At 46.2% G+C, this 27,399-nt stretch overlaps 1 protein-coding gene across 11 annotated transcripts in view; it reads left to right on the top strand.

The window, feature by feature from the left end:
* Positions 1–14,363: 14,363 nt before the first annotated feature.
* Positions 14,364–27,399, top strand: part of LOC125172019 (phospholipid-transporting ATPase IB) — a 647,472-nt gene continuing 634,436 nt past the window's right edge. For 6 of the 11 annotated variants that reach the window (XM_047869442.1, XM_047869436.1, XM_047869430.1 and 3 more), the window contains exon 1: positions 24,827–25,010. In XM_047869442.1, the coding sequence (XP_047725398.1) occupies positions 24,935–25,010 (76 nt within the window). In that variant the 5' untranslated portion in view covers positions 24,827–24,934. Of the gene's footprint in view, positions 14,619–24,011; positions 24,202–24,351; positions 24,490–24,826; positions 25,011–27,399 lie in introns of those variants that run through there. The other 5 variants (XM_047869466.1, XM_047869485.1, XM_047869458.1 and 2 more) reach the window with 5 other exon arrangements.

A 27,399-nucleotide genomic window follows, 5' to 3' on the forward strand; every position in this document is an offset into this window, starting at 1 on the left:
CTATATAAAAAGTAATATGTTCAATACGTAGAATTTTAGGTGGCGATAAGTGTATGGAAGAAACAAGGTGGAAAAGAGGAACAGAGACTGCTGGGGTGAGGCTTACAGTGCTACAAGGAGTAGCTATAGGACGCCTCCCCTAGAAGATGGTATTTGAGTAAAGGTAAGAGGTGATGATGCAGGGAGCCAAGCAGAGTCATGGGCAAAAGCAGGCCGTGGAAACAGTGCAAACGTCTCAAGGCAGGAGGACTCATTGGTCCAAAGAGCATCAGATGTATGGCAGGAATGAAGAGAGGGAGGAGAGTAAGAACCTATGGGAAGATCAGAGGTAAAAATGCCATCGGATTGTGTAGGGCCTTGGAGGCCATTATGTGGGCTTTGCCTTTCAGTCTGGGTGAGATAGTAAGTCTTTGGAGGATTTGTATGGAGGAGTAACAGGATATGACCTCTCTCCTTTTTTTTTAATATTAATTTTATAATATTTAGAGAACACTAATAAAACCAAATGACTCATAGTTATACTTTGGGCCTTGGGAAAATATGACACTCTGAAATTTATTTTATTTGAATTAAAATATTTATGAAGAACATAAAAGCTTGGAATGCATCACGTTTGGCCGTGAGATATAGCTGCATATCATAGAGCATGAAATATGTAAAACATTTAGCAAATTCCAGAAAGAAAATAGATCTGAGAGCTATGACCTTACTTATGAGAAAATTTTAGTAAGTTAAAGGAGCAATAGTTTTTTATTGAGATATAATTGACATGTCAGTTTCAGGTGTGCAACATAATGATTCACTATCGGTATATGTTGTGAATTGATCACAGTAAGTCCGGTTAGCATCCATCATGACACATAGTTACGATTCTTTTTTCTTGTGATGAGACCTTGTAAGAGCTACTCTTAGCAAATTGCAAATGAACTGTAATCACCATGCTGCACATATACATTCCAGGCTTGGAATATGTATATGTGTGTGTGTGTATATATATATATATATATATCACGTTTTCTTTATCCACTGATGGACACAAGTTTTCTTTTATCCACTGATGGACACAAGTTTCTTTCATGTCTTGGCTATTGTAAATAACGCTGCAATGAACATGGGGTTGCCACATATCCTTTCAAATTAGTGTTTTGTTTCCTTTGGGCAAATACTCAGAAGTAGAATTTCTGGGGCATCTGGTAGTTCTATTTTTAATTTTTTGAGGAACCTGCATACTGCTTTCCACAGTGGCTGCATTAATTCACATTCCCACCAACAGTGCGCAATAGTTCCTTTTTCTCTACCTCCTCACCAACACTTGTTGTTTGTTGTTTTTGTTTTCTCCTTATACCATTCCAACGGGTATAAGGGCAATATCTCCTTGTGGTTTTGATTTTCATTTCCCCGATGTTAAGTGACATTGAGCGCATTTTCTTGTACTTCTTGGTCATGTGTATGTCTTCACTGAAAATGTCTGTTCAGATTCTCTGCCCATTTTCTAATTGATTTTTTGTTTGCTATTGAATAATGAGGTTTTTGTTGCTTTTTTTTTTTCCAACGTTTTTTATTTATTTTTTGGGACAGAGAGAGACACAGCATGAACGGGGGAGGGGCAGAGAGAGAGGGAGACACAGAATCGGAAACAGGCTCCAGGCTCTGAGCCATCAGCCCAGAGCCCGACGCGGGGCTCGAACTCACGGACCGCGAGATCGTGACCTGGCTGAAGTCGGACGCTTAACCGACTGCGCCACCCAGGCGCCCCTGTTGCTTTTTTTTTTTTTTTTTAATGTTTGTTTTTGAGAGAGAGAGCATGCACACCTGTTCGGGTGCTTTCACATATGTGAGTGGGGGAGGGATAAAGAAAGAAGGAGACAGAGGATCCCAAGCAGGTGCTGTCAACGCAGAGCAGGGCTCGAACTCACGAACCTGAATGGTGAGATCATAACTCAGCCAAAGTCAGACGCTTAACCAACTGAGCCACACAGGTGCCCGGTAGTATGAGCTTTTAAAAATATGTTTTAGATATGAATTCCTTATCAGATATATGATTTGCAAATATTTTCTCTCGTTCAATAGGTTGCCTTTTCATTTTGTTGATGGTTTCCTTTGCTGTGCAGAAGCTTTTTGGTTTGAGGTAGTCTCACCTGTTTATTGTTTTGCTTTTTGTTGCCTTTGCTTTTAATGTCAAATTCAAAAAAATTCATCACCAAGACCAATGTCAAAGAGCCTACTGCCTATGTTTTCTTCTAGGTGTTTTATTGTTTCAGGTCTTACATTCAGATCTGTAATCCACTTTGATTTAATTTTTTGTGTATGATATAAGATAGTGGTCCAGTTCCATTTTTTGTGTGTATGGTTGTCCAGTTTTCCCAACACCGTTTATTGAAGAGACTTCCCTTTCCCCATCATATATTTTTGGCTTTTTCTTTTTGTCGTAAATTAATTGACCATGTATGCCTAGGTTTATTTCTGGGCTCTCTTTTCTGTTCCATTGGACTATGTGTCTGTTCTATGCTAATGCTATACTGTTTTGATTACTATGGCTTTGTAATACAGTTTGAAATCAGGAATTATGATGCCTCCAACTTTGTTCTTGTTTCTCAAGGTAGCTTTGGCTATTTGGGGTCCTCTGTGGTTCCATACAAATTTTAGAATTGTTTTTTCCTATTTCTGTGAAAAATGCCATTGGGATTTTGATAGAGGTTGCACTGAATCTGTAGATTGCTTTGGGAAGTACGGACGTTTTAACAATATTAATTCTTCCAATTCATGAGCATGCTATATCTTTCTATGACTTCCTTCTTGCCAAGATGTTCAGAGATGCCTATGTGTGCATGCACGTGGGTGAGGGGATATTAGTTGTCACAACAACTGGGGACCAGGGATGCTCAACATTTTGCAATATACAATATGTCAGTAGAAGCTGTGCTAGAAAACACTGGTGCAAAGACACGGGAGGTGAACTGAGACACCATTCCTGCTCTCCGACTAAGAAATGAGGGATACTTGCATCAGGCTGGGGCACTATGGGTGATGAGGAAGCTTGATGATTCCGTGTATATTTTGAAGCTGGAGTTGACAGGACTTGTGGACCGATGGAATATGAGGGGAAGACTAAGAGAAGAATGAAAGGTGACTTAAGGATTTGGGGAAAAACGGAGTTGACGTTCCTTGGAAGGGCAAGGTTGAGGGAGCGGTGGGGGAGAAGGAGCGGCAGAATCACAGGTGCAGTCAGCTACTGTAAGTTTGAGACGCCTCCGGACATACCAGTGGGCATCTGGTAGTAGGCAGATGAAAAGAGGCATCTGAAAAGAGATTCAGTAGGCATTCAGTAGGCATCTGAAAAGAGATTCTTGAGGGGGTGATTTAAATTTTGGAGTTTTACTAGGCCAGGTGATTAACAAAAGAGGGAGTTAGAAAAGGGAGAAGCCGTGGGGCTTTCCAACAAAAAAAAAGTCAGAGTGATGAGCAGGAGACAGCCAAGGAGACTTAGGAAAACTGTCCAGTAAATTAGAAGGAGAAAGAAGGTGACATTGAAGTCAGAGGAAATCTCTAGTCACCTTTGGCAGCATGGTTGGGTGCAACGTCGGGGAGGAAGATCTGCCTGGTGTGGGGTCACAAGGAGGGGGGAGATTCCCAGCCTTTCCCTGATAGCACGTCCTCCCTGCTTAGTACAAATATAAACTCTGGACAGAACACAAAAACACTACTTGCGGATGTTGAAAAATACGCAACCGAAGGCAGTTGTCTAACAGGGGTCAGTTTCCTTTTTTTTTTCTTTTAATTTTGGTCTTTTTTCTCAATGCTTTGCCCCCAGGGCAGGCTCTACTAGCTTCTCAGTGCATTTCAGGAGACTAAAACTCCAGTAGAAACGTCCCGGTCTTTCTGGCCAGAGGATTCAGGTAAAGGAGGCCCACGAACTGGAAAGAGAGAGTGTGTGTGTTAGCCTGGTGAGAGCGTGTGAGCAGGGGAGTGGCAGAAAGAGAGGGAGAGAGAGAGAATCCCAAGTAGGCTCCACGCTGTCAGCGCAGAACCCACCCAATGTGGGGCAGGATCCCACGATCCTTGAGATGGTGACCTGAGCCGAAACCAAGAGTCAGACGCTTCACCGCTTCACCCACGGAGCCACCCAGGCGCTCCCAAATTTACCTTCCTACCGTCAGTGTTTGTGAGGTTCTGTTTTTCTGCATCCACACTAGAAACAATAATGAGAGATGCCTTAATTTTTGCTGGTCTAATTGGTATTAAACGGTATCTGTGGTGGTTTCAATCTTTACTAAATGACTAATAAGGTTGAGAATATTTTCATATGTTTATGGGCCATTCATATTTTTCTTTCCAGTTAAATATGTGACATCTTTTGCCCATTTGTTTTCCTATCGGGTTGTTTACCTTTTCCTTATTAGCTCATAAATTGTTAACTGTTCATTCTTTGTTGGTTAAATAAGCAACAAATGTTTAATCACGGTTCGTGGCTTGTCTTTTTCATCTAGAGTGTCTTTTGATGAGTGGAAGTTCTTACTCTTAATGTAGTTAAAATTATTCATTATTTTCTTTTATGATTTTATGGATCTTTGGGTGTTTAAAAAAAAATTTCCCTACTTAGAAGTCATAACAATACTTGCTCTTTCCACCTGAAGCTGACTCATGAGTGGTGTGAGAAACAATTTCATTTTTTTTTATATGGAAATTCAGCACCATTTATGGAATAATCTATTATTTTCCCAGAGGCTTCCAGAGTGGAACCCGGCACAGGTTAAGTTTCACATACGTGCGTGCCTCTTTCTCACTATTCTGTTCCACTGGTTTATTTATCTCTCCCAGTATCAATTCTGTATTGACTTGTTACAGAAACTAAATCACAAACTTAATTGTTATAACTTTATAATATGTCTAGTAGGTTAATTCTCCTATTTTGTTCTTTCTTTTGGACTATGTTGTTTATTCTTGGCCCTTTTCTAGGAAGACAAACATCTGCTTTTCAAGTTTCATGGAAATTCCTGTTGGAAACTTGTTTTAAATTCCATTGACTCTATGGATTAATTTATGCATAATTATGTCATATAACACTGAATTTTTCCATCAATGAGCATGGTATGAGGTTCCATTTTTGGGGGCCTTTTTAATGTCTTTTAATAAAGCTTTATAACTTTTTCCCATAATAGGATTTGCACTCTATTTGTATAATGAATTTATATTCAGCAAACTTGTTAAACCCTTATTCTAATAATTTAATTGTATATGTGTTACACATTTCTACCTTGACAGTCATATCCTGTGCAAATAATCCATTTTGTTTCTTCCTTTGCAGTCCTTTGATCTTTCACCTGGTTTTATTCTCTTACCCTCCTGGCTGGGTGCACTGGATAATGTTAAATAGGAGGGGGAATAATAGTGTTCTTGTCTTTTTCCTGATCAGTATTTCACCGTTAAAGTTTTATTTTTTTTTAAGATTCTCTTTATCTTTATTTAAGATATTATTCAAAGATTTTTTTTTAAAGATTCTCTTTATCTAGGTAAGCAAATTCCCTTGTGTACATTAAAAAAAAAATCAATAGGTATTGAATTTCTTCCTTTTTCTGCATCCATTGAGATGAGAAAGATTTTCTCCTTTAATCTGTTAATGCACTAAATTTCATGTATTTATTTTCTATTAAACTACCTTTGCGTTCACAGATAAACCAAACTTGGTCATAATGTGTATTACCTTTTTTTATAAAGTACCTCCGTGTGTGTGCAAGCACATGTGTGTGTCTGTCTCTGTATCTTTCTCTCCACTCTCCCCATCCCACTATTTTATTCATCTTTTGAAGGCATAAACTGTTGACTTTGTTGATACTTTGTATCCTGTCTTTTTTTTTCCTATTTCATTAATTTCTGTTCTTATCTCTGGGCTCTTCTCTTTTCTTTGAGCTTACTCTGTTGCTCTTTTCCTAATTTCTAAAAATGGACATTTAGCTAATTACATTTTTGGTTATTTTTCATTTCTTGTTTTTTTAACATAAACATGAGGTCTCTACATTTTCTTCCTGTGTCAATTTGGGATTATCCCACAAGTTTTGATAATTTTTATTAATGTTCAGTCCTAAGTATTTCTTGTCCAGCATGCATTCTTTGTCTCTACATTTCTGACCATATCCTTTAAAACTAAAATTTGAAAATTTTATTTTTATTTATTTTATTTAATTAATTTATTATTATTAATGCTATTTATTCTTTAAAATTAAAATTAAATTTTTAAATTTAAAAATAAAAGTTTTATTTACGTCGTTTATATCTTCTATGTTTTTGTACATTTATTTGTTTGCTTTCAGTACACTTGACCTATCGACAATGAAATGAGCAGTTACACAGCACTTGCTAAATACTGGGTGATGTTTCGGGCTCTTGGCATTAGTTATTAGGGAATTATTTTATTTTATTTTATTTTATTATTTTTTAACGTTTATTTATTTTTGAGACAGAGAGAGAGAGCATGAACGGGGGCGGGGCAGAGAGAGAGGGAGACACAGAATGGGAAGCAGGCTCCAGGCTCTGAGCCATCAGCCCAGAGCCCGAGGCGGGGCTCAAACTCATGAACCGCGAGATCGTGACCTGAGCTGAAGTCGGACGCTTAACCGACTGAGCCACCCAGGCGCCCCTAGGGAATTATTTTAATCATCCTTTAAGGTGAATACTATCATTACCTTCATTTTACCTATGAGGAAATTGAAAGTAAATAAGTAATTTGTCCAAGATCGCACAGCTAATGAGTACCAGAATAAGGAATCATACCTGACACTCTGGTTGCACAATGCATGCTCTTAACTGCTATATCATACTATGTGTCAATAACTCTGGTATTCAAATCCCATATTACTGATGTATCTGTCATTTTCACACTGAAGTTCTATCAAGTTTTCATTATACACATTAGGGCTATTATGTTAGGTGAATCGAATCTTTTATCATTAGGCAGAACCCTCTTACCTCCAGTAATATTACTATTATGTTTTGTCTTATTAACATGGTCACTCCTGCCTTCTGTCTATATCAGCATGATGTAACCTTTCCATCTTTTGCTTTCAAACCTTTGGTGTCCTCATATTTTTGGCATGTCTCTTATAAATAGCAGTTAGCTTAATCATTAATTTTCATTTTCATTTTTATTGGTATATGTGTATCTTATAGATTCAGATACTTAGTGCTTTTCAATATCTTTATTCTGTAGGAATTTTGTAATGAAAAAATTCCCCTTTCACGAAACTGAGAGTTGTTAAATTTTCACTGGAAGGACCTCTTAAAATATGTTTGTTCTGCCAGGACTCTTTGAAGGGGAAGAAACACACAGACAAACACACTCAAGCCCCCATCTGATTTTAACTTACTGGGTATGCTACATTTGGTTAAGTTTCATCAAATCTCTCCATAAAACTTTCAGAGGCAAAAAAATTCAGTAAAATTTTCAGAGGCAAAAAAATTCATATATCAATCCCATCAGGACTTGGAAAGTGTCACCTCACCCAGTTTCGTTGGAAAATCATAATTAAACCTTCAGCTTCATTTGTAGCCTAGCCAAAAATAACACAAATATCCTTTTAGCGACACATCCATTTGCTTTTCTTTTTAAATTTTATTTTACTTAATTTTTTTTACCATGATAAGTTTATGTTACTTTTTTTTTTTTTAATCTTGATAAGTGTACGTTTAATTCCCATCCCGTTTCTCCCATGCCCCCACCGACCTCCCCTCTGGTAACTCTCTGAACTCTATAGTCAAGAGTCTTGTTTCTTGATTTGCCACTTTCTCCTCCTGTTTTTTTTTTTTTTCCTTTGCTTGTCTTTTTTGTTTTTTAAACTCCACATATGAGTGAAATCATATAGTATTTGTCTTTCTCTGACTTATTTCGCTTATCATTATACTCTGTAGATCCAGCCATGTTGTTACAAATCACAAGATTTCATTCTTTTTTTATGGTTGAATATTATTCCACTGTATATAAGTACCACATCCTCTTCTTTTTTAAAATGCAATTTATTGTCAAATTGGCTTCCACACAACACCCAGTGCTCATCCCAACAAGTGTGCTCCTCAATGCCCATCACTCATTTTCCCTCTCCCCCAGCCCCCCCCCCCCTCCATCCTTAGTTTGTTCTCTATATTTAAGAGTCTCTTGTGGTTTGCCTCCCTCCATCTCTGTTTGTATTTCTCCCCCTTCCCTTCCTCCATGGTCTCAAGATCCACATTTGAGTGAAAACATATGATATCTGTCCTTCTCTGATCCACGTTGCTGCAAATGGCATGATTTCATTCTTTCTTATTGCCAAGTAGTATTCCACTGTATATATAAACCCCATCTTCTTTATCCATTTGTCAGTCGATGGACATTTAGGCTCTTTCCATAATTTGGCTATTGTTGAAAGCGCTGCTGTAATTGAGGGATCAGAAAAATGGCGACCCCCCAGTCTGTCCTTTATGGACCAGGTGTTCCAAATCACTCTGTTCAAGCCGTCCTCACCGTGCCATGGGCACAAGTGAGGTGATTTGTCCTGCTCTCCCGACTCCCATGCCCTGGTGCTTGGCTGGGATTCAAACTCCTGCTCCATGAGCCCTGGTACTGGGGGAGTGCTGCCCCCACGCCACCCGATATATGGTCTCTGGCTGGCAGGCAGTCTTTGTCTTTTGAGCAGATAGAACCCCTCTTCTTACAGCACTCCAGGGAGGGTATCACTTTCTCCTACCGTGGACTGCACCCCTAACCTAGCCATGGAGCCTGGGGCTGGCTCCCCTCCTCTCTAGGGGCACGATCAGGGCAGCCGGTCTGGATCTCCTTGGGTTGATTAGGTTCCGGGCACTCTGTGCTTCCTGGGTGTGGTTTTCTGTTTCCTTCCCCAAATTCAGGAAGTTCTTAGCGATTATTTCTTCAAATAAATTTTCTGCCCTCTTTTGTCTCTCTTCTCCTTCTGCGATCCCTATAACGCTAATGTTAGTACATTTTTTGGTGTTACTGTGTTTCCTAAGTCTATTTTCATTTTTAATGTTTTCTTCTCGCTGCTGTTCAGCCTGATTGCTTTCTAGTACTCTGTTTTCCAAGGTGCTGATCCATTCCTCTGCTTCCTCAAATCTACTATTCATTCCATCTAGTGTATTTTAAATGTTTTTTATTGAGCTCTTCATCCCTGATTGGTTCTTTCTTATGTTTTCTCTTTGTTAAGGGTCTCACTGAGGTCTTCCCCTGTATTTTTATGACTATTGCCTTAAAGTGTCTATCAGGAATATTATTTCGCTCTGTTAGTTAGCTCTCTTGTGTGATTTTGTCCTGTTTTTTTCATTTGGGACGTATTCCTTTGCCTCCCATTTTGTCTAACTCTCTGTATCTCTTTCTACGTGTTAGGAAAGTCAGCTATGTCTCTTGTTCTTGAAAGTAGTGGCCTTATGAAAAGGTCCTGTAGTGCCCTGCAGTGCAATGTTCCCTGTTCACCAGAACCTCACGTTTCGAGGGTGTCCTCTCTAAGTGTTGCATTCCTCCTACTGTCGTGACCGAGTTGCATTCGCCTTCAGTCCAGTCATGTGCGACGTATCTCTTTGTCTGGTACGGGCAGGGTTTGGCCCCTGTGTTGTGAGTTGGCTCGTCTGGGGCCATCCTGGGCTTGAGTTGAGTCAGAGCAGGCGTTTGCTAGAGATAAGGCAGCACTGAACTGCAGAGCCCTTTCCCTGTGTTGGGAAGCTTTTGTCGGTGGGCTGGGCCTGCATTCAGACCAGATGAATGGCCCCTACCCCCTGCTGGGGCTGCTGTCAGACTGACACGTGTGGTTATCCTCTCCTCTCCCCGGGTAGGAGTCACTTTGAGGTTGTGTTGGTGACTGCGGGGGCTGCCTGCACACTGCCAGGCTTATGGCATTGCTTTGGACGGGCTCTTGCCGAGGGCTCTCTGGAGGGGGCAGGTCTGCAGAAGGTGCGGGCGGGTAGTGGTGTAGCAAAGTTTGTGCAGGTCTGCTGTGGGAGAGGATGCGGAGCTTGGGGAAGACTTCCTAGAGCTCTAGCTGCAGGACTGGAGGTAGTGAGTCCACAGGAGAACGCAAGGGCAGAGAAAACGGCGCTAGCGAGGTTTGGATGGGTCTGCTGTGGCAGAGGACCTCGAGGCAAGGCCTGGCTGGGGGGGGGGGTGTCTGAAGGTCATGGGGGTGGAGCACACCGTCAGCAAGTTAAGCGGTGGGTGTGGGTGCTGCCCTAGTTTCTGAAGGTGTCCCTGTGCCTAGGCTGAGGGGCAGTGAAGGGAAATGGCAGCTGCCAGCAATCTTGTTCTTGGAGAAGCGGGCCAATGATCCCCGTGCCCCCAGTACGCACCCTGAGATTAGTAAACGAATGTCCCTTCCATATCCCCCGGGGGGTTTTCAAAATCCTGCTTCTGTGTTATATCTCCATGAGGTTGTTTGTTGTGTTGTCTCTCTCTCTCTTTTTTTTAATGTTTATTATTTTTTTTTTTTGAAGGAGAGAGAGAGACAGAGCACGAGCGGGGCAGGGGCAGAGAGAGAGGGAGACACAGACTCCGAAGCAGGCTCCGGGCTCCGAGCTGTGGGCACAGAGCCCGAGGCGGGGCTCGAACCCACAGACCGCGAGATCATGACCTGAGCTGAAGTCGGACGCTCAACCGACTGAGCCACCCAGGTGCCCCTGTTGTGTTGTCTCTTTAAGGGTGGGGACTCGGTTTGCCCTCGTCCTCCCGGCAACCCCAGAGCCAAGCCCACTGATTTTTAACATTCCACATATTAAGCCCCTCTGGTTTTAAGAACTCAAAAAATTATGTCTCTGGTTTTCAGGATTTGTCTTCCCCATGCAGGTTCCTCGCACCTGGGGTGCCTAGTTTGAAGGTCTGTTCCTTTCCTCCCTCCAGGCCTCCGGCATCACTTGCTCTCAGGGATGGTCACATGGGTCCATTTAGCTCTGGACCATGTCTCTTCCCTTTTGACCCTCTTCCATGTGGCCTCTTCTCTAAATTTAGCTGTAGAGGGTCTGTTCTACCAGTCTTCGGGTCATATTCTGGATTATTTACACCGATGGGGGTATTATCTAGTTGTAGCCACGGGACAAGGTGAGCTTAGGGTCCTCCTACTCTGACATCTTTCTCAGAAGTCCTTTACCGGTCTTTTACACGAGAAAACAGTTGAACGTAGCTCTAGAAATATTTCTTTAAAAATATTTAAAAACTTTTCCATCTATTCATTTTCTCAGCGTTCTTTTTCTGGAACCTCTATTAATCAGATTAGTTTTCTAATTAGCTATCCTTTCTCTCTTATTTCTCTAAATGCCTAGCTGCCGGGTGTTGTGTGCACCAAATATGCAGATGTGTCTGTGTGTGTGTTCGGGTCTGTGTCACAGTTTGTATCTGTGCTTGTGAGTGTACGTACATGTATGCACGTGTCCTTGTATGGACGTGTCCCACGCATGGGAGTGTGTGTGCAGACATTTTTGTGCGTGTGCATGTTTGTGTAGACTATTTGGGGCGTCACTGAGTTTGTTTGCAGGCGTTCTTTCGACCTGCCCTCCCTCATGCTCATGGCTCTGAGATCTGAACCTTTCCTGGGTACTGGGGGGGGAGGGGAGACAGGCTCTGTCTTTGACTCTGTCCCATTCTATGCTCACCTGGAGGCTGTCGCTTCTTCCAGCCTGCGGAGCCTTGTCCAGGGTGTAAAAGATAATGTTCAGAAACAGACGTAAGTTCTCTACGGGAATCTAGATAGAATAAAGATCCACACCATAGGTGGCATTTCCAATGAGTGTGAAAAAAATGACTAATTCAAGAAATGGTGTGGGCATTCCTGTTCGCCATTTAGAAGACAACAAAGCGGGACCCCCCGGCCTTGTTCCAGAAAACAACATAAACTCCAGATGGGACGAAGAGTCAAATATGAAAAAGGGAACACACAAAAAATACCAGAATAAATGGATCATTAAAAAAAAAGTGTAACCTGGAGATAAAGAATGCCTTTGAAAAATGTCACGAAATCCAGAAAGCTGAAGGGCAAAGCTGATAAGCAAGCTGCCTTCCTGGACATTACGTTTCTCGGGGCTGGCTGACCTCGCTCCCCATGATTCTTTCCCTCTTTGAATGCTAGCGGTCCTGCGACTGTCCTGCATGGGCTAGCCGCTTCAATCCACACTCCTTTCCCTGAGAGTCCCTGCAGGCTGGGCTGCTGACCACACCTTGGCCACTCAGACTCTGTCTGAGAAGTGTGAATCTGGAGCCGGGGTCCACGGGGTCAAAAGCGGAGCCCTTCCCAAGGCTCTGATGTTCCCAGTTGCCTGCGGTTATGTGAGGGCCCATGTCCTTTCATGAATTCTGTACCTATTTGGGGCGCCTGGGTTGCTCAGTCCATTAAGCGACCGACTCTTGATCTCACCTCAGGTGATGACCTCACGGTTCACGGGTTCTAGCCCCGAGTCGGGCTCCACACTGGCAGTGCGCAGCCTGCTTGGGATTCTTTCTCTCCTCTCTCTCTGCCCCTCCCCCCACTCTCTCTTTCTCTCTTTCAAAATAAGTAAATAAACATTAAAAACATTGTATTTCTGTTTAAGTTAGCCAGAGCCAATGTTTACGACTTACTCTCAGAGAACTCTGGTAAATGGAGAGCTGGATGGGGTGGGGGTTGGGGGAGCATCCCTGCCTTGCTCCTCCCCACTCCTCCCATAAAGCATTCTAAACCAGTTGAAACAAAAGTAACAAAGTGGGAAAATATTTACAGTAAGGATAAATAAATAAAGAACATTAAGGGCCAATTCACAAAATGAAAACACTACCAATAAATACATGAGACAATGGTTAGTCTTTCTAATGAGCAAAGGTATGCAGACTTAAAAAAAAAATCAAGTATTTAAAACATCTATTAGGCTTTCCTGGTGGCAGAGTAAGCCACAGGCTGTATTTTCCAAGGCACAGTTGATTTTTCTTTCAAGTTTCTTTCTTGTAAGTAGGCTCCACACCCAGCGTGGGGCTTGAACTCACGACCCTGAGATCAAGAGCCGATGCTCTATCACCTGAGCCAGCCAGGTGCCCCTCAGGGTAATCTTTTCTGAACTGCAAATCTCGATTTCCTTACCTTCTGGACGTTTGGTTCTGTTTCCCAATGCCTTGTCTATTGACCGGCTGTCGGCAGGCTTGCCCCTTGCGTCCAAGCTGCACCCGCTGCACCGAGGAGAGCTGGCCTGAGTTGGGAACGCCGTGGGGCCAGGTTGGCCTGAGGATCCCTGCGCTTCTGCTCGGGGCTCTCAGCCAGCCGCGACCCCCGCCCCAGACCTCTCCCCCGCCTTCCTCCCCCTGGTTCCCCCCCCAGACCCCTCCCCCTGGCTCCCCCCCCCCAGACCCCTCCTCCTGCCTCCCCTCCCCCCACCCGTCTCAGCCCCCCACCGCACACGGACCGGTCCGCGTCTCAGAGCCGCATCCTCCCCCTGGTGCTGCGGGCGTGGCTCCGTACCTGGAGCTTTACCGGAGCCCACCGTGCACCTCTGTAAAATTGCCGGTACTGCCTGGGGGCCGCGGGTAAGGAAGGGGTGGCAGGGGAGTGCGACGGAGCGTGCGACTGCCAGGTGGCAGCGGCGGCGGCTGGGGGCAGACGCGGAGAGGGAAGGAGGAACAGGAGCCCCAGGGCAACGCGGGTGGTGGGGGGAGGCACAGGGCTGGCGCGTGGAAGGGCTGGCCTGGGCCGGCGGGGGCGTGCGTCGGTCCCTGCACCCGCGTACGTGCGCACGCAGGGGGGTGGGTGGTGAGGACGCGCGCGGCCTGCCGAGGTGTCCGAGCGTGCAGGCGTGGGAGTGGGGAGCCCCCGAGCGCGGCGGCGGAGCTCCAGGGAGAGGCACGGCTCCGGGCTGCAGGCGGCGTCCAGGGCGCGGGGGCGGGGTGGGTGGGAGGAAGGGAAGGGGCTCGGTCTCTTTGCCCTAACTCCTGCCTTTTCTCTCCTGACTCCCCCTGCTCTTCTGCACGTACCCTGCCTGTGCTCGTTTCCTCTCACGGCTCAGGACACGCGCAGGAGGACCCCAGGCCTGGTCGCCCCTTGAACACGGCGGGCTGTTGCCGGGAGAGCCGCCCGAGGACGCGACCACGTCCTGTGGATGAGGGGTGCCGGCACGCGGGCACGCGCAATGGTTACCTACGCTTAGGGGCCGGATTCCGCGTTCCGCCCGTGAAACGCGCGCCCCGCTCTCCAGAACGGGAGGGGATGTTTACTAGGCATATTGGACAGACTGGTTTTCCAAAGTGAAGTCATAACTGAAATGCTGTATGTTGCCGTTGTGCTCGGATGCGCACTGGTGATGCTTCATCTGTGCGCGCAGCGCGCCTCCATCATCACAGAAGCGGGGCGCAGCGCGGTGGGGAGACCTCGGACACTTCCAGCCGAGGCCACCTGCCACTCCCCACCTTCCAGGGCCCTCCGGACTCCATCTTCTCTCCGTCCCAGCTTTCCCACCTGGCTCCTGTCTGGGGGCAGGCCTGCAGAGAGCTGATTCCTGTCCTTCCACGGGGACAGTGGCTTGGGGTGGCCTGAGCGCACTCTTGTTACTCTGCCAAAATGCAGCCTAAAGCATTCTGATTGTTAAATGATTCAGAAAACGTTCATCTGTCTTTGCTGCCCCTGTGAAACTCAGATCAAGTAAGTAGAAAAGGGCAGGGGAAAAAAAATGTTTAATGTGATGTGAACATTAATCTTTCTAAAGGATCTGTAGCCCACAGAAATGATAAATCAGATAGCCAGCCAAATATTATATGTTAACTTCTCAAAATGTTGTCTTCAAGTTATGTTCATGCAAGTGATTGTCCAATATTCAGGAATCAGTTTGCCAAAAGGGTATTTTGGGGGGCTTTGATTATGTCAGTGAGGTCCCTCCATATTGTCACCTGTATTAATACTTTTTCATTGCTGAATAGTATTCCAGGGAAGGATATACCACATTTTCTGTATCCATTCAGCGGTGGATGGACGTTTGGGTTATTTTCAATACGGGGCTATTATGAATCACACTTGTGTACAAGTTTTTGTGTGGATGGATGCTTTCATTTTTCTTAGTGGATTTCTAGGAGCAAAATTGCCGGGTTTATAGGGTGAGTTTTACTTTTATTTTTTAAGTTTATTTATTTTGGGAGAGAGAGAGTAAGAGTACCAGTGTGAGCAGGGGAGGGGCGGGGAGAGAGAGGAAGAGGAAGAATCGCAAGCAGGCTCTGTGCTGTCAGTGGGCAGCCCAACTCCGGGCTGGATCCCGTGAACCGTGAGGTCATGCCTGGAGCCGAAATCAAGAGGCGGACATTAACGGACCGAGCCACTCAGGATCCCCGTGTTTAACTTGTTAGGAAACTGCTAAGGGAGATCAAGCATGGTTTTCAGGGAGGCTTCGTCTCATTGGTCAGCATGGTTCCTCAGGCCACTCCAGTGGTAGCAGGTGCAGCCTATGATATCGTTAGCCCTCTCCCTCCAAACCCTTGCAGTGGAGAGAAGTCGGGTCATAGAAGATGACAAAGCAACAGGTGTTCATCTGATGAACTCCAGAATTCAGTCAACTCTGAGTTTTAACTCATATTGTGTAGGAGAGGGCATGTGTTCAAAGCTGTAATTACTTTTGGTAGTCTTTGGTCCGCAGCTGCGGAAGACGATGTAGATACTTGATTAAAGTCTTCCATTCTGTTTATATAAAACTATGCTTTGGGTTTGTGTTACTAGGACTGTCTAGAAACACTTTTTTTTTTTTTTTTTGTGACTTCTCCTCTGTTGAAAAGACCAATTTGGAGGGTACGATAATTATGGATGGGGCCACTAGACACGGAATTGACAAAAGCTCGCATTCCGGCCCCACTTACTACCTACCTGTGTGATCTTGGGTGAACTCTTGAACCTTCCTAACCCCGAGTTTTCTCATCCACAAATTAAGGAGAATCACGTCCTTGTCTATTTGTATTGTTTTGAAAACGAAGTGAGGAAATGCAAGTCAAGCATTGAGCTCATTGCCTGGTGCAGAGTAAGCACTTAAAAAATGCCAGCTATTTTTATCACTATTATAAAACTAGCTCATCTGCTTTCACACTTGTTCAGTTGTCATCAAGCTGCCGGGTTAGCTGTTGAACTCCCCAATACTCAGCAGCTGTGTTGCGTTTCCTGGCGAGGTGCTTTGCTCTGTTATTGTGACATCCCTTCTGGTCCCCAGTTCAGCTTGGCAACCAACGCTTGCTTTGATCACTCTGCTGTTCATCCCTTGCAACTGAAATTGTAGCATAGCAACGATGTTAGGCTGATAGACTCACTATATCCCTACGCTTCATTTAAGGAACACTTTCTTATTGTAAAATTGTAAAAAATTTGAAAGAGCATGAGATGGAAATAGAAATCACCATCCAGGAATAATGAATTACAGTTAACATTTTAATACCTCTCTCCTTAGATATGGATACACACACACACACACACACACACACACACAGTTCATATATATGTATATTAAAAAATAGGGGGCACCTGGGTGGCTCAGTCGGTTCAGTGTCTGACTTCGACTCAGAGTTTGAGCCCCATGTCGGGCTCTGGGCTGACAGCTCAGAGCTTGAAGCCTGCTTCAGATTCTGTGTCCCCACTCTCCGCCCACCCCTACTCAGGCTCTGTCTCTCTCTCTCTGTCTCTCAAAAATAAACATTAAAAAAATTTAAAAAATAGATCACAACATATATACAGTTTTATGTTTCCCTTTTGTTCATTTAACACTGTTATAAATAATTTCTCAAGCCATTACACATTCTTCAAAAAGAATTTTAACTTACTTGCTCATGCTTTTGTCATTGGGCTTGTTTTCCAGGTTTTTGCTATTATGAGTATCCTAGTGCAAGCATTTAAAAACATTTTAAGGGGCGCCTGGGTGGCTCAGTCGGTTAAGCATCCGACTTCGGCTCAGGTCATGATCTCGTGGTCCGTGGGTTCGAGCCCCGCGCCGGGCTCCGTGCTGACAGCTCGGAGCCTGGAGCCTGCTTCCGATTCTGTGTCTCCCTCTCTCTCTCTGCTCCTCCCCCGTTCATGCTCGCTCTCTGTCTCAAAAATAAATAAACATTAAAAAAAACATTTAAAAAGTTGAGGTAAGTTTACAGTGAAACATGTAGATCTTAACTGTACAGTTTGATGTGTTTTGAAAAATGCACACACCCAATATCCATTCCTTTATATAAAAAAAAATTAAACCTGTCATCCCAGGAAGTTCCCTTGAGTCTCTTTTCAGTAAGTCTTTACAACCTGACCCTTAGAGGGGGTTTTCACCTTCTCTCAAACTTCATTTAAAGAGAATTGATAAAAGAAAATTTCCTACAGATGATTTACAGATCCGCTTACTAGATCAGGTAGGTTTTTATTCTGCAATTCATGAATCGGGGAGCATTCACTCCAGCAGATAGAAAACAAACAGCTTTAAAAAGGCAAGAGATTGTTTTCTTTTTACCGAGGTATCATTGGCATAAAACTTTATATTAGTTTCAGATGTACAACATGATGATTCAATATTTGCATACATTATGAAATGATCACAAGGGGGCTAGCTAACATCCGTCACCACACAGTTACAAATATTTTTTCTTTAAGATTCGTTCTTTTAGCAACTTTCAAATATGCAATATAATACTTTTAACTATAGTCCCCATGTGGTACATTACATCCTTATTTATTTATTTATTTATCTATTTATTTATTTATTTAATACTGGAAGTTTGTACCTTTTGACCCCCTTCACACATTCCACTACCCCCCCCCCCATACAAGCATGCCTTGTTTTATTGTCCTTTGCTTTCATGTTTTATTTATTTTTGAGAGAGACAGGGACAGAGACAGAGTATGAACAGGGGAGGGGCAGAGGGAGAGGGGGACAGAGGGTCAGAAGCAGGCTCCGTCCTGACAGCCGCAAGCCCCGTGCCGGGCTCAACTCCCAAACTGCGAGCTCATGACCTGAGCCGAAGTCGGACGCTCAACCGACTGAGCCACCCAGGCGCCCCGTATTGTCCTTTACTGTGCTTCCCAGCTAATGGAGGTTTTTACGAATGGCAAGTCTGTGGCAGCCCGGTGTGGAACTCGTCCATGGTCACCACTCTCCCAGCACCACCCGCTCCCTTCGTGTCTCTGTGTTACGTTTTGGTAATTCTTGCAACACTTCAGACTTCTTCATTATTACTACGTTTGTTTGGTGATCTGTGTCAGTGATTACTGTTTGCTAAAAGCTCAGATGATGGTTGGCATTTGGGGCAATAAAGTATTTTTGAATTAAGGTATGAACGTTTTTTAGACATTGCGCACGTAACAGACTACAGTATAGTGTGAACATAACATTTATGTGCACTGGGGGACCTAAAATTTCATTTGACTCGCTTTATTGTGATATTTGCTTTATTGCAGCGGTCTGGAACCAAATCCGCAATATCTCTGATGTATGCCTGTATGAGTGAGATTTCTGTGACTTAGTTCACTTAGCATAATGCCATCAAGGCTTATGCATGTCAGCAATGGCAAGGTTTCCTTCTTTTTTTATGGCTGAGTAATAGTGCATTCTATATAATATATTACATGTATATTTAGAATATGTAATATATATTATGTATTTAGAATATATGATATATAATAAACATACACATAGTATAATATAATAAATATAATATAATATATAAATCTCTACATCTCTATATCTCTGTCCTTATCTATCTATGTATCCATGTACCTATCTACCTATAAAGTTGTTTCCATGTCTTGGCTATTATGAATAATGCTGCAATAAACTTGGAGGTACAGCTATCTTTTTGAGTTAGTGTCTTTGTTTCTTTCACATAAATACCCAGAAGTGGAATGGCTGGATCATCCCACATGGTAGTTCTGTATTTAACTTTTCGAGGAACGTCCCTACTGGTTTCCACAGTGGCTGCACCAGTTTACATTCCCACCAACAGTGCCCAGGTGTTCCTTTTTCAACAGATCCTCACCGACACTTGTTTCTTGTCTTTTGGATGATAGCAGTTCTGAAAGGTGGGAGGTGCTATCTCGTGGTTTTGATTTGCATTTCCCTGATCATTAGTGATGTTGAACACCTTGCAAGGAATTTTCATAGACCAAAGTGAGCAGGATTGAGGAAGTTTGGACGGGACATTTGCTAATAAGTTAAAGCAGGGTTACTTTCCTTACAAGGAGCAAAGGCCACTTCTTGGAGCTGGGTTAGGTGATCTGTGCCGGGCAGACCAGTGCTGATTAGTTGACCCAGGCCTTTCTTTTCTGGGGGAGCCAAGCACAGAGCATCGAAACTTAAATTCTGGTTTGCTTACATGGGGCTTAAACCACGAGGAACTTGAAGTTGGACCTAACCCGGTTACTTTAATGGAATTATACTTTATTTATTCTTTTGTATCTTGCTTCCACTCAGCATTATGTTTTTTAGATTCATCTGTGTTACTGTATATATTGGTGATTTATTCCTTTTTATTCCTCAGTCATAGCCCATAATATGAATATATCACAATTTGTTTATACGTTTACCTGTTGATGGATATTTGGGTTGTTTCCAGTTTGAGGCTATCATGAATAAAGCTGCTATTAACATTTTTTTTAAAGTTTTTTAAAAAGCTTATTTACCTGTTTTGAGAGAGAGAGAGAGAGCGCACAAGTGAGGGAGGAACAGAGAAAGGGTGAAAGCGAGAATCCCAAGCAGGCTCCACACTGTCAGCACAGAGCCCCACGCAGGGCTTGAACCCACGAACCGTGAGACCACGACCTGAACCAAAATCGAGTTGGACACATAACCACCTGAGCTACCCAGGTGCCCCACTGTTATTAATACTCATTTGTAAGTCTTTTTGTAAATATGTGTAAATTTCTCTTGGGCAAATACATAGAAGTGGAATTTCTGGGTCATAGGGAAGGTGGATATGTGACTGTGCAGGAAGCTACGAGTTTTTCAAAGTGGTTATAGCATTGGACACTCCCACCAGCCAAGTATCACCACTCCTACAGTATTTGGAGTTGTTAATCTTTATTTCTAAGCATCCTGCTGTGTACTGATATGTCATCATGTTTGAATCTGCATTTTCCTGATCATTAACGAATTAGATTTGTCTTGGGAGTATTGAGTTGTAGGAGTTACTCATATATTCTAGGAACAGGTCCTTTGTCAGACGTGTGTGCATTGTGAATGTTTTCTCCTGGACTGTGCCTGCCTGTTTATTTTCTTGGTGTTGTTTTTTGATGAACGGAAGTTTTATTTTTGGTGATGTCTGATAAAAGTTTTTTCTTTTATGGTACTTTCCAGGTCTTGTCTAAGAAATGGTTTCTTCTAGAAGCTGTATATGGCTAGTTTTTTTACACTCACGTTTATGATCCATTTTGAGTTAATTATTGTGTTATGGTTAAGGGATCAAGGCTTATTAATTTTTTTCCCACTTGAACATCAAGTTTTAGCACCATTTATCGAAAAGACTTTATTTTCCCTATTGAATTGTTTGGGTGCCTCTGTCAGAGTTATTTAGTGGTATTTCTGGACTCTAGAGAGAACAGAATAGATTCTGTTTCAGTGACGTGTCTGTGCACCTGTCTACACTACGCTGTCTTGATCAGCATTAGCACGACAATAAGACTTGAGATCAGGTAATGTCTTTGATTTTCTTCTTTGGGTCCCTTGTTTTCAATGTGGAGGTCTTGCACATCTTTCATGAATTTTTCCCCATGTATTTTATGATTTTGGCGCCCTTATGTTTTATGAAAATTATATTTATTTGCTGCTGGTTTTGATAGGTTGGATTTCCCAAAATGGCTGCAACGGTGTTTCCAATCCTTACGTTCCACCAGAATCTTGCCTCTTTTCCATCAACAGCTGGAGTCTATTTCCTGTCCTCTCGAGCTGACTGGGCCTTTGCGACTCCGTAACAGGTTTGGTGGGAGGGAGACCGAAGGCGTTCCGAAGCTAGGTTCGAAAAGGTGACATAGCCCGACTCGGTCTCCTGGGACTGTTGGAAGCCAGCCACCATGCTGTGAAGAAGCGTCAGCTGCCTGGAGAGGACATGTTGAAGTACAGCAGAGGACAGCCCCAGCTAAAAGCCCAGCTTCAGCCAGCGTCACATGCCAGACACAGGTGCTAACGAGTAACCGGGAGGGGAGGGGGCCTGCGACACCCGCCCCTCTGGTCATCAGGAAGATAGTGACCGTTCCACTGAATATTTCTTGTTCTATGTCCAATTTGGGAAAGTGCTCTCTAAAAACGATGTAAAAATTAGAGGAATTTGGAGTCATCAGAATGCATTTACAGAATGCTGAATACGACTGCGTTAGAAGAATAAGGTTTTCTATTAAATCATCTTCTTTCCTGGATCTTTTGCCCAATACTCTCAGGGTTGCTTTTTAGCCTGTGTGTAAATAACAACAGGGAGAGAGGAAGGAGGCCTTATGAAGAAAGCCTAAGAGGAAATTGGTCTGGGGACAGAGGGAAAGGAAAGTGGTGAGGGATTAGTGGTGGCTTCCACTCCGACTGTATTGTCCCTTAAGCCGGCGAGGAGGTACACCGATGAACACTGTATGTGTATCTACATATTTTTATTAATTTTTATTTTTTAAATGTTTATTTTGAAGGGGAGAGAGGCAGAGCGTGAGTGGGGGAGGGACTGAGAGAGAGGGAGACACGGAATCGAAGCAGGCTCCAGGCTCCGAGCTGTCAGCACAGAGCCCGACGCGGGGCGTGATCTCACAAACTGTGAGATCGTGACCTGAGCCAAAGTCGAATGCTTAACAGTCACCCAGGCGCCCCTACTGATATCTTTTTATATGGTGTACATATGCCATTTCCTTTTCAAAAATGTTTCCCTATGTATAGACATAGGTCTATATACATATGATATACGTATATATGTATACACGTATGACCAGTTTTTCATGTGTAAACATTTTAGAAGGAAATGGGGTTTTCGTTCGAGGAAAGGGGCTTAAGAAATGGTGTCAGGTCTTCATTTGTATGAAAGAACTTAAGAAGGACACAAGCCGGTTGTTTTCTAGAACCACGAAGATGAAGAATGGGCTTGAGTGAGAACAGAATTTTAGGCGGTTATATGAGGGGAAGGGTTGCTTGGCCACCCTAGTTCTTGAGCGTTGGGAGCGTGCTGCCCAGAGAAGTTGTGCAGATTTCGTTCCTTGGAAAACAGGGTCGGCCTTTCTGCCGTCATCCCATACCATACTGTCTCTGGGAGACCGGGTCTGTCGTTGGCTGACCTCACTGCTTAGGGAGAGGGCACAGAGAACAGAGAGGATGGAGACAGCTGGCTCTCAGGGACGGAAAACTCGGATCCCCTTTTCCTTTATGTCATCCCTGAGGACAGAAAGGACTGCTCTTAGCTCGGTGGTATTTATCAACCCACAGTGCGAGGAGCTCGGTGTGTCCTTCTTGGTGTAGCTCTTGAGGGTTTTTCCCCTTCAGCATGCTGCTGATGCCACCTGACTTGTGAGTGCCTGGGGTGGTGACTCTAGAGAATGGAGGCACAGGCTCATTCTTGACAAGTCTTTGCTTCTATGGGGTAGACACAAAATGCCTTTCTCTGACTATTGTATACGTACAATGTTTCCCTGTCGCTGTCTGTTTTGCATTGGCTCCTCTTTTTTACAAGCGTTTTGGTCTCCTTTGGTTCTAGCCTAGGCTGCCCCTGACAAGCGTAAAAGCATTTCTCTGAGAGGTCAAGCACAGGTTATTGAATGATCCATACTGGCATCTGCGTTCTGAGACTAGTAACAAATAAATACTGGTCATCGGCTAGCTTCTGTCCTTTGTGCAGGTGTATCTTTAGAAGACTTCAAAGGTAAGATTTAGGTCTGGATCCTGTAGTCAAACGCCATCCTTAACTAACTTCCCCAGAGAGATACCCGCCAGTCAGATCAGGGAAGTTAACCACGGCAGTCAATGAGATAACGCAAGTTCAAGTGAGGCGCCCATCTATTGGCCCTCGTACCTACGACGTCATCTGCACAGTGGGCCAACTGGACTGTCTCAGCACTCTACAAAGTCGTCAGGACAGATTTGGTTATCGGAAGATACACACAAGAATAAACAGAAGCACTCCCCCGACTTCATGATAGGGATGCAGGAAATCAGGGGAAGGCACTGAGCCAGTCTGTGGTGGTCAAGGCAGTGGCCTCTATTCAACATACTCAGCTTCTTAAAAATTAAAAATAACCTGGGGCGCCTGGGTGGCGCAGTCGGTTAAGCGTCCGATTTCAGCCAGGTCACGATCTCGCGGTCCGTGAGTTCGAGCCCCGCCTCAGGCTCTGGGCTGATGGCTCAGAGCCTGGAGCCTGTTTCCGATTCTGTGTCTCCCTCTCTCTCTGCCCCTCCCCCGTTCATGCTCTGTCTCTCTCTGTCCCAAAAATAAATAAACGTTGAAAAAAAAATTAAAAAAAAAATTAAAAATAACTTCTATCTACTCTTTCTTTTCCCACCTGATTATGGGCAAAAAAATTTTCATCTTAAAATTCGGGGTTGAAAAAAGCCCTATTTTTCACCCGAGTCCTCTCCAGCTCTGCTTAAGCTCTCAAGGGGGTTGTTCTGTGTAGGAAATTGAATCATCAGTGACAAAGTTTTTGACAGACTCTGCTGGGACGAAGTTGCTTTACGATCACTCTCAGCAGCTAAGACCCACTGAGAAAACATCTTCCGCCCTGAAGCTCTCAACTCCAGAACCGAGAAAGTTCTCTTCTTCCTCAATACCATGCTGAAGATTCACACTTCTTATCAGAAACACTTTTTTTTCTCCCCTGAGGGCCCAGAATGGGCAGGCAGGGAATCCCACCTGAAGCTAAGGTTGCCAGTCTGTCCATCCCTTCTGCACGTTTTTCTGGGAAAATGCGGGGCCGAGGCTAGCCAGGAGGAGCTGGAGGGATGCCTGGCCTTTTCTCGTGGGGCACCGATTCTTTCTGCTGAACTCTGTTCCTCTCCTGGTCCGTCCCCGGTATTTACGCTAAATTTAGTGTAATGATCACATCGATAAATAAACGCAAGGTCAGCCTCTCTTACAATCATGTTTCTCTTTTCACTCTGAGGTCGGAATTTCATCAGCTATTAAACATTCAGCCTTTCCTCCCTCTCTTTATGGAACTGTGCCCAGAAGGACCAAGTGCGGTTTGAACGCTGAGTAAAAACAGTAAGAAATGGATCAAGTGACCTTGGACAAATCACCTCACCTGCCACTGATTTTGTTTCCTATGGAAGGTGTGTCGGTGTGTGTGTGCGAGTGTGTGCGTGTGAGCTAAGCGAGCTAAGTATTCGTAGGGGCTTCTCACAGTTTTAACGTGCCACTAACTAGAATTCTAGGCGGGCTGGGGGCCCGGAGTCTGGACACCCAGGTTTTCTGTTTTCCAGACCCTACACCTTAGAAGTACCTGTTCTTTGCAGCTGATCCCACCACAATGTACACAGAACAGAAACCGAGAGAAGCCGGCAGAGTCAGGAGTCCCGAACGATTCCCACGGGACAAGCGCACCACCTAACAAGCGACAGGTAAAAGAGGCAGCGGGCAGGGGCCGAAAAGGGCACCCTGAGGTGCGCTCGCGCCCCAGAGGAGCCCCCTAGCGCACCGCCCCGTCCCCCCACCCGTCCCCTCTCCGCCACCTAAGAGCCCCCCGTGCTGCGGAACGTTCCAGACTCTTCCCGGCCGCGGCCGAGGCCCGCTCCGCCTCCCGCCGGGCTCCCCGCCGGAGGGCCGGACCCCTCCCCCGCCGCCGCCGGGCCAGCGAGGCCCGCAGCGGTGGCGTCCGCGGGCGCTGCCGCATTGGCCAGCGGCTGCGGCACGGACGGCGCAGCCTCCTCCTCCTCCGCCGGCGGCCCCGCAGTCCGGCCCGGGAGCGCGCCCACCCATGGCCCTCGGGCCGCAGTCCCTGCGCCCAAGCCCAGCGCGCAGCCTCCGCCGCTCGCCCGGGGCCGCCTAGCCCCCGAGCGGGGCGCGATGCCGAACGCCTCCCGCCTGGACAGAGCGCTCAGGATGTCCCTGCCCCGAAGGTCGCGGATCGGCTCGTCCGTTGGTGAGAGGGGAGGGGCGCGCGGCGGGGAGGGTCGGCGGGGCGCGGGGGGGGGGGGGGGAGGGACGCGGGCGCGCGGAGGGGAGCCGCCGCCCCGCCCTCCTCCCGCCTCCCGCCGCCCGCCGCCGGTGCTCGCACCTGGGGGTGGGGGTGGGGCGCGCCCGCGCCGCCGGGAGGGCCGCACGCCGGGCGAGGGGCGAGGGGCGAGGGGCGAGGGCGTCGGGGACCCCTCTCCGCCCGCGGGGCCGGGCTGCGTGTGCGCGCGCTCGGGGTGTGTGCGTGTGCGCCGCCGCGCGCGTGCCCGGCCGCCCCTACGCGGGGGGTTTGCCGTCCCCCGCCGGGTGGGCGCGGAGACCGTCGGGCGTCGGCGGGGCCGGCCTCGCCCCGCGCGGTGTTTGCAGTAGGGCCCCGGGGAGCCGAAGGGCCCCCACGAACGTTTGTCGCCACCTGGGCCCTGGGGACTCGCGCGCGCACCCGGCGGCGACGCACCGGCTCTCGACCACCCGCACGGCCACCGCACACGCCCCGCTGCGCTCGGGCGCCCGGGCGTTGGGGCGCCTAATCCTCTAAAGCCCGACACCCCGGTGCTTCCACCCCGGCACCCCCGGCCCCTCCCGTCCGGACGCTCGCATTTTGTTTCTTATAGACTATATTTAGAAAGCAAAGTCGCGTTAAGCTGGATGTTACGTGATTATGATGCACGATGGGTTACCTAGACACCCTCCCCCCCCCCGCCCTAATGAGAAATCTCTTACCATTTCAGGGCGCCCTGCACGTTTGTAGGTAGATCTTTGATTGGAGGAAGGGACAGGGTCTGCGCTTTGGGGCTGGGGGCGTTTGGAATTTCTGCGCAGTTTTTGTCGCTTGTTTTGAGAAAGTAGGCTTCTAAAAATAAGTGACTTTCCCATTTCTCTGGTTGAGTCATGTGAGATAGAAACGGCAGACCAGTGTTTCCACGTTATCGTCCGGGCGCCTTCAGACTGCTTGGAGGAGAGGATCCCAGTGCGAGAGGATCGCTGGCCGAGACTAGGCAGTGCCGAGTGCGGGCTGAGGCAGGGAGCCCCGCTGGGAGGGGACAGCGGCCATCCGGGGGCCGGATGGTACCTGTGACAGTGCTTAGGTGGAGCGGAACGGGGCGGAGGGGCGGGGAGAGCGGGTAGGGCCGCCGCCATATGTTTGAAGGCAGAGGCAATAGCGTTGTTCCTGATACGGATTGAGGCTTCAGTAAACAGAGCATCAAAGGTGGCTGGGAGGAGAAAGAGAGTGGAAGAAGGCGCCACTGTGTGACGGTGCCGTCGCACAGAGCCCCCCTCTTGCGCGAGTCCTGCGTTGGCTTTAATGCTGTGTTGTCGCTGTCTTGGAGGCCTTAATGGGTTTTGAATGAGGGGCCTGCAGTTAGATTTTGCAGCGGGCCCTGCAAGTTACGTAGCCAGGGTGTATAGATGTGGCCCAGAAGGGAAAGGTCCTTGGACGGAGCCCTAGGTGTGGTGACATTTCAAGGTTAGGGCAGCCGCCAAGGGGCTGAGAGGATGGTCGAGGGGAAGCCCGGAGAGGTCCTCTGAAGCTCAGTGAGCCAGCCGTGCGGAGGGCAGGAGTGCTCAGCTGTGCCCAGTGCTGCTGGGAGCCCAGGAGAGGCACCACCTGCCGACAGCCCGTCATCGAGGGCACGGGTGACCTTGCACGGAACTGTTTTGTGGACGCGTGGGCAAGAACGTCTACAGAACACCTTCAGAGAGACTTAAGGGGACAGATATTGGAGACAGCAAGTACAGAAAACTCTTGGCTGAATTTTGTAGCAAAGGGGGAGACTGAGCATCGATAGGCCGAGTTTGGATGATGGACCAGGACGGAGGGAAGTGCTGGGGCTGGGGGTGCTGGAAGGGGAAGGCGGGTCCATGCTGGAGGGTTAGCCCAGGAGTGTCCTGAGCTTTGAAACTGCTTTCCAGTTGACGGAGGTGCGACACCGTGAGTGGGACATTGCCACCAGCAGAACTGGCACTATCACCACCCATTCTGCAGAGACTCTTTTTGGTACTTTACTCCTTCACGTGGAAGAGGTTCTTCAAAGAACCTTTTCTTCTTTTCTTTTCTCTTTGCTTTGCTTTGCTTTGCTTTTCATTTCAAACAAGTCTTTTTTTTTTTTTAGCGTTTATTTATTTTGAGAGTGAGAGAGACAGAGTGCGAGCAGGGGAGGGGGAGAGAGAGAGAGAAACAGAATCCGAAGGAGGCTCCAGGCTCCGAGCTGTCAGCACAGAGCCCAACGTGGGGCTGGACCCCACAAACCACAAGCTCCTGACCTGAGCTGAAGTCGGATGCTCAACCGGCTGAGCCACCCGGGCGCCCCTCGAAGAACCTTTTCTAAAATGAAATGAAACAAACCAACAACAATTTG

Source organism: Prionailurus viverrinus, chromosome A1, assembly GCF_022837055.1.
Source record: "Prionailurus viverrinus isolate Anna chromosome A1, UM_Priviv_1.0, whole genome shotgun sequence".
In the NCBI taxonomy this organism is placed as follows: domain Eukaryota; kingdom Metazoa; phylum Chordata; class Mammalia; order Carnivora; family Felidae; genus Prionailurus; species Prionailurus viverrinus.